The following is a 7571-nucleotide window of genomic DNA, read 5'->3' as shown; positions in this document are numbered from 1 at the left end:
TTCATGGCAGGAAATTCGGAGACAAAGTAACGACGTCAGGCGTCGTCGTGTTACAAAGTGCGTCCTGGAAAATGGAGAGACGTCGCCGGAGGGTGGAGGGTGAAAGTGGGGAAAGAAAGATGCAGACGCGACACCTTGGATAACGGGTACGACGAGAGAATTGATAAGATTAATCATTGAGCGACTGGTGTGTATATATATATATATATGTAAAAGTATATATATAGGGTTAGAAATATAACTCATAAATGCCCCCATGGCCAATGGTATCGCTAGACAGGTAAGTTTTTCTGTCTTTTTCAATAAAGTTAATCGACTCGCTCGCAGCAGCCAGCTTAAGGGGATTTAATGTTATTTAAATGAAATTGATGAATTCGTGCGAACCGATCGGTTGGAATTTCTCAGGATTTTTCTTAGCTTCTCTCCGACGGGATCGCGATACACATTGAACGCGCCGCGTACAGCCGAGTCACGAGGGAACGAATATTTTCAATTTGCCTTGACGTGGGTGCACGAACAGATTTCTATTGTGCATCGACAATGGGCCAAGGCCGAACGGCGGCACGAGGAGAGACGAGGAGAGACATAAATATTGAGGGAGACCGCGGCGATCCCGGCATTTGAAAATTCAATTTTGACGATAACACTCGCCAGAAGGTAAAACCTCCGGGCCATTTATATTCGCCAGTTCCCCGGGAGAATCTCGAGGCGTCGCGACGCAACCCTTCGCCATCGCCGCCATTACCATCGCCAACGGAATTGCCAATAGCAGCAATAGCACCCACGGACAACCACTCTTGCATAATAGACGATAATTTCCTTCTTTGATAACCGGGCTGCAGCATCTTCTTTCACTCCTTGCTACCGTTCGCTCCCTGTATAGTTATATTTATTGGCTTTATCTGGTCGCTTCACGTCCCCCCCTTCGACCATCTTCGATCTCTTAAATAACACGGTCCACTCATAAATTCACCTTGGAATCCTCTTTTGCGCTCGACCCCTTTTTTTTTCCCCTTCTTACCTCCCACTCGCTACTCCTTAGTTCACCTCGATGCTTTTCATACACCTTTGACCTCTATGGCTCTCGGGATACTTCTCTATGGTATTTTCTTAACCCTTCGCCACTTGTTCCCCTCTCACCCATTTCTCCTTTCTACGTGTATGACTTTCCCTTTTCACCCTTAACAAGCTCGAAGCTTTCTCCAAGCCTCGCACTCCGCAGTTGCGTCAGTCCGATAGTACGGTACGAGCATAGGACGGATACGAAGCTAGAGGTATACCTGTATGTACATACTGGTATACTGGTACAGTGGCGAGGCAGTGTTTGCCGGCGAAGGTGCCCGGGACGACGGCTCCAGTTATTAATTAAACGGTGGGACGGTACTGGTTGTTACGAAATTACGTAACTTTCACGAGAGCCAACTTCCCTCTGTTAACTTCAATTATTTTTGTCTAACTGCTACTAATTATTTTCGACGAGGAGTCGCTCTTCCTTGTGTCTCCTTCATCTGCTCTTACGCGCACCCGTGGAGAGTTTCGAAGTACGGCCTATGACACTTGGTAGGTGCATTTTCGGAATGCATTATTAAAATCTGTCAGTCCAGATGCACGCTGTGGTATATGGGTAGGTGGGAAAAGGACGTAGGACGCGAACCCCAGTGTCGCGTTAGACAAGTGACAGGTGGCAGAGAAGGAAACAATAGGCTAAGAGAGAGAAGAGCAGGGAGCGTCAACGATATCCTGAATTAAATGCCATTGCCAAGCACCGATCGGGATCTGCATTCACATTCCAGAACGTCGTTGACGCTCCCTGTACGAACTGTAGTTGAATGATTTGTCGCTAGAGGGCAGCGCTTGTCGCTCGGTACTCGAGTGACAGGAGGCCACGACTGGCATGCGAAAGAATTTATAAGAGACTTTCAGTCTTTGAACTTCAGTCAATGAGAGACGTTCTCGGGTGTCGACCTCTAGGACCTCGTCCTCTCACTGTATCTCTATCCTTCATTTTTCGATTCCTCGTCTTATCTCTCATTTCCCAGCTATACTTTTCACTTGATAAACTTTTCTCTTCATTTTTTTTGTCTATTAATAGCAAGTACGTCACATACGATCCGAGCAGCGGCGGCAGTCTTGGGTTGACGATGGCAGCCCTTATTCTCTCGAGGATAATGCTTCCGTACGTCCGAGTTCCCTTGTTTTACTTCGCGTCGCCCATAGCTGCATTTGCAGTCGCCTAGCAACTTCCAATCACCCTGTCTCAGAGAGACTTTGCAGGGACGTCGATGGCTAACGAGTTTCGCTTCCGGCGAACGTGGTTCCTTATGTGTAATCTGCTTTGAACTTTGGCTCGGCGGGGATGATGGGGTCTGCGGCCTAACGATATCTTGAGGATCTTGCCACTTCGGTTGGGTACTGCGCCCACGGGCTCTCGTTGCGCTGGATTTGACTGGGGTTGATTTCAATTTTTTATTAACCCTGCTCCCTCCTCCAAGTCTGCGACGTATAGGATGTACGTAGTCTTCCTGCTCTCGTCTGTGAATACCCTGACGTGATCCGTGATCTGTAAGAACGATCGGTTACATGGATCCACACTCTACCTGGGGTTGAACCTCGATTGTCCGTACTTCATAACTTAGTTTATCCTTCGCAATCGTTCACCATCTGGATCGTCATCTACCCTTGAGATTTTCTATCTTGGACCTTCGACCCATTTCACACCATGTCCTCCATCATCCTTTATAAGAAGACACGACACGGTGAATCCGTCTATTACAAATAACTCCAAATTCAAATATGTTATTACAGTATGTAAATAATTAGTACGTACCCGAAAATACGCGTAGTGCAAAAATCGCCAGGCTCGAATCATCAACCCCTCGCGTGAACCAGTCACCAGTGTCGAAGGACGAACCGACCCTGCGAACAATTCACATAGGTGCGTATGAGAAAAATACGAGGATCCTGTGGTGAATATTTCCTTTCTTTTATTTTCGCACTGTTCTTTATCACGCAACGTCCTATAGCCCGAGCTAAAATTTATACTAAGAGTATAACACAGATCAAAGCATTATGACTATAGTAAATTTTGTACATGCATTGATAAAAGTACGCCCGTAACGTGGGACAGTGCTCATTGGCTATATTTCTGTGTAGGTATACTCTGTTCCGTGTCAACTGCAGATCCACTGCGCACTAAAAAATTTTTACTCGGTAAAAGCTACAGAGCTACCTAAATTCTCCTGACAATCTTGGCTCCGGGAAGTGCCACGTTTCTGTATTTAACATCGAGATAGCCCCGAGTATACATCGTAAAATATGAGATACAGTAGAGAGCCTCTGGTTTGCTATATTTTCCTTCAACGCATAAGACTTGCATATATATATAAGCGTATGACATATAATATATACTCTTTCTCTCTCCCTTCCACTCTATCTCCATCTCCTACAAAGCTTACACGTTAACTGTATACATATATACATATTTACGTACACATAGTCTCTGGTAGAGTATAGTGATCTGTATGCCTCGAGGTTCGAGTACCGGGATCAAGCTTTATTGGATTTTCATAGAAGCTTTAATAAAGTCCTTCTTACAATGCTTGAGACGCGAGCAGCCATTGCTCTTTGGCCTAGTTAAAAATTTGAGGGACATCGCGGAAGGATTGTCCTTATACGCAGTTGTCATTGGTTTACCATAGTATGTACACTATACATACGACACTGTTGTGTCGTAGCAGCTACACGTTACAGGCTTCACCGTTAGCAGTGCAGCAATACAGATACCGACATGGCAAGATGCCGAAAGTGGAAATTCCCACGAAAGCTGATCTAAATAATGTCGTTGTGAAAAGCCAAAGCGTTTCTGAGAACGTTTGGCAAGTATTATTACCTTTGGTATGAGATCCGTGTCACATGCTTAACGTTGTAGTGTATCGAAAATATGTGGTAAAGTTCTGTCACAGTTTTTCCGGTCTTCCGATTGGCTGTCACTGTCGTCATGCGAGGTCTGTGATTTGACGATTGGCTCGTGAGTTCACGGCATGCAGACAATTAGACACATTGCTTTTACTCTAGAAGTTGTGAAGATACGAAATAACATTGTAAACGATTCGCAAACAGGCCTTTAGTGTCACGTATGAAAGACGGGCGACAGAGTCTATGCTGGCGGAAGGATGGCCGTTAGTGCGCCCGTCCGCCGTTGTGTGGCGCTGCGCTTCGGGTAACTTCGTTAACGAACAAGTTCGAAATTTCCATTCGAATAACCTAAGCGCTGGCGTCGTCACTTGTGCCGCGTTCGAGTTTTGTAATGTCCGTGAAGCCGTGATTTAATGTGATTTCGTCAAGATATGTTCTACCAATTTAAACGGGTACCGCATAGTAGAAGCGAACGTGCAGGAGAGAGAGGTTGACGTTGCGTCGGAGTGCGGGCAGCCGGCGTACTGTAAAATTAAATATGAGTATGATTTTAGGCGAGCAATTTATATGTAAATGCGCCCAAGCCGTTACGTCGCCAGTACCACTACCGACCTAGTACGCGGGAAACAAACGTGCGGGAAGCTCTCGAGCCCTTCGTGAATCTCGAATATTTAACAATGCCCATTGTCTCTCGTCGTGTTAAGTCACATTCGAGGATGAACCATCCTGTTCTCCCTGTAATGCCCCGAGCTCCTCGTGGCCATCTACCGCTGGCTTTGCTTCTGCTGTACCTTTATGCTTCGTTTGGATTAGAACAGCCATACCTGGGTACATACGTCACTCGAGCTTTGCCGAGCTTTTTCATACGTGAAATGGCGCGGTTGAGGCGAACACTCGAGAGAAGAACGTAGTTACGTGGATACATATATACGTGTGTGTGTGTGGTTAGTGGTGTATTCTGTTGGAAAATGGCGGCGAACCCTTGCCACCTGGTATACACAGGTATGTATAATATGTAAATAACGAGTGGATAATGGGATTTATGCACTATTGCTACCCTTTTAATTACCCTTTTATTGCTAATTAACGTTGGCTAACGTTGGTTACCCTCGATCGAGGATTTCTGACGTTTTATCGATACCGAGTGATTCCTTAGTCGACTCCGGCCACGCGTGGTGCATTATTTTTTTTTTTTTAAAGATACGTACGCATAGTCGTTAACTTTTTATGATAACAGAGCGTTGTTTTACGTCGCAATGCGTATTATAGGATTCGATCGGGTTCTGGCTACGAATCCCGGGCATGAATCATACTCGACCGAGTTAAACCCGGCGTATTATATATTTTCGTTTTTAATCTCTAATTAACTTTGCATCGCTTTTGGACATTCGCTCGGCTCTGTAGAATAATGACGTAAGTGCGTACACAGGGTGGTTCAATCGATACGTACCTTCCGCTGTGACCGCCGTTTAACGCAGTAAAGAAAATAATGTGCGGTTGGAACAAAAAATAGAGTAAAAATAATAACGTCATAAATCATCGGACTCTATTTGTGATACCTGTACACGAAAATTGCTCGACGTCACGTAATTGTGACCTAATAAATAAAATATATCGAGCGAGGATCACAGCACCACGCTGTAAGCAGCTAGAGTCATTTGTGTTTATCAAGGTTGGCCATACTGATCGACTACGCTTACCAATCGCCAGAAATTGGAATTTGACGCATGGGAGTACCAACCTTATAAAAAATTTATATAGGACCCACATTATATCTTTTTTGTGTAACTACAAGATTTATACTAGTGCGACAGAGACAGAGTCCTCGTAGATGCATCGCATACGTGGGAGCGGCGCATCTTCTTCGATCGGTTGGTACGAGTGTGTCACGTTCTAAGCTCTGGAATAAAGACGACCTTGAATGATAGAATCTGCCGGACTGTGAATTACTTGGAACAATGAAATCGGTATTGTATTACGCAACTCATTATTTGCACGTCGATCGCAACTTGGTATGGAGTTAGTTGACACGGGGCATATAATGGCCCGTGGTGACGTAGTGCGCGTTGGCTCAACGAAATTGACGAATGTCTCTTTGCACGAGGATATTTCGGTGGAAGAAATTTTTAAGGGTTTGACTTTTCTTTTTTTAACATAAGACGTAAAAATCTGTTAAAATAATTAACAGCAGTCACTGTTGACGTATCATTCTAACGACGACGTTGTCATTGAATCGACAATATCGGGAATGTACGAATTGAGTGAAAACCAATTGGTTTAATGGATCGTGTGATTTTATTCATTGTGCGACGCGTATTGATCTCGTTACCGGGCGATTACCTGATTAATAAATTATAGAGCATCGTAGGTGGTGTCTATATACAAATGCGGGTAACGCTGACTCTAAATCCGGTGTGTCGTAGGTATATAAATTAGTTCGAATACAACATCCAGGATCAATTGATCGCGAAAGTATCGAGGAAAGGCTAACAATTTTTTTCTCAATTCCAACATTGTTTATGACAATTTATTATTAAATATTTATTTTTATCATTAAATTAATTTTTTTTTAAATTAATCGTACATATAATTTAATTATAATCGTACTAAAGACGGATGGTTAAGTAAAAAGTTTAAATTAGGTTACCTATAAAATTCCATTTATGCTTATAAATTAATAAAGTTAACGAATATGCATATATGTATTGCCTAAGAATCGAACACGGTGTACGAATTAGTTTTTGCTCGTAAAAACGACACCACAGTCAACGTGTACACGGACGTCCCTAAATCCGTGGATCGGACAGTGAAATTAAGGAAAAATTTCATGTAATTCATTATAAAGGCGAAAAGCAAGAAAATTGTTCCTTTATACTTTTTTTTTGTTTTCTCCTAGCAGGAAAGAGTCAGCCGTCACTCGGTGCCCATAGTCGCTCGCTAACGCAAAAGCCAAAGGGAGAATCGTACGGGGATCAGTGAAAGAGGGTACATATATATATGTAAATCAACAACCATTTTTCGTTCTCCTCTCTCTCTCCATCTCACTCCGACTCTCCCTTCGTAATTTGCATAGCGTGTTATCCAAAAAGTGCTACCGACGCGCGAAGCGTCGAAAGAGGGGCGGGCGGGGGGGATCCAGTCGTCCCATAGAAATACCATGGATCGAACTCCCATTCTTTTGCCGGCCGATCCGTCTCGTCTCCCGAGACACTGAAAACCAGAGGACAATCTGTTCTACGGTCTGTTGTCATTCCGAGTTACCGTCACACGTTACGTCCTTTGTCGCGGGTAACGTCCACGTGCCTCCGTCCCACTCTGGCGTGGATCCAAGACTTCCCCCCTCCCCCCTTTCAACGTCTCCCGCCCACCGACAAAACTCCGACGGAGCCCTTTGAAAATCCCCTTATAATTAAATTGTCTTTTATATTCCTGGTAGGGCTGGAAATGAAGCTACCCAGATAATCCCCGACCCGTCTTTCCGGCAGATCTTTCTTGCTCTCTTTTTCTCTCGCCCTCCCTCCCCTCAATTTCCTTAGCCTTCTCCACCCTTTCAAAGATCTTCCGTATCCCTATCGTCTACCTCTTGTCTCCCAGCATCCCCACTTCTTTGCGTCACTGGAAAATCTGCGAGCGATGCCCCCCCCCCCCCCCCCCCC

The 7571-nt window shown here is 44.5% G+C and overlaps 2 protein-coding genes across 8 annotated transcripts in view; one reads left to right on the top strand and one right to left on the bottom strand.

Annotated features, from left to right (window-relative positions):
• Window positions 1-7571, top strand: part of LOC107269855 (cysteine-rich motor neuron 1 protein) — a 108532-nt gene that overhangs the window by 27072 nt on the left and 73889 nt on the right. The window lies entirely within an intron of this gene.
• LOC107269859 overlaps window positions 1-7571 on the bottom strand; it is a 17406-nt gene that overhangs the window by 4115 nt on the left and 5720 nt on the right. Inside the window, exons 1-4 of one of the 6 annotated variants that reach the window (XR_003060335.1) lie at window positions 3890-4884; window positions 2828-2916; window positions 2625-2766; window positions 2109-2560 (exon numbers count right to left, since the gene is read on the bottom strand). Coding sequence is in view for 1 of the 6 variants with exons in the window: in XM_025087308.1 (XP_024943076.1) it covers window positions 2828-2916; window positions 3890-3999 (199 nt within the window). In the remaining 5 variants the exon portion in view is untranslated. Of the gene's footprint in view, window positions 1-1958; window positions 2561-2624; window positions 2767-2827; window positions 2917-3889; window positions 4885-7571 lie in introns of those variants that run through there. The other 5 variants (XR_003060333.1, XR_003060334.1, XR_003060332.1 and 2 more) reach the window with 5 other exon arrangements.

This window comes from Cephus cinctus, unplaced genomic scaffold, assembly GCF_000341935.2.
Source record: "Cephus cinctus unplaced genomic scaffold, Ccin1 Ccin1_scaffold0690, whole genome shotgun sequence".
Lineage (NCBI taxonomy): Eukaryota > Metazoa > Arthropoda > Insecta > Hymenoptera > Cephidae > Cephus > Cephus cinctus.
The sequence above is the reverse complement of the archived record's forward strand: the minus strand, read 5'-3'. Positions and strand labels throughout refer to the sequence as shown.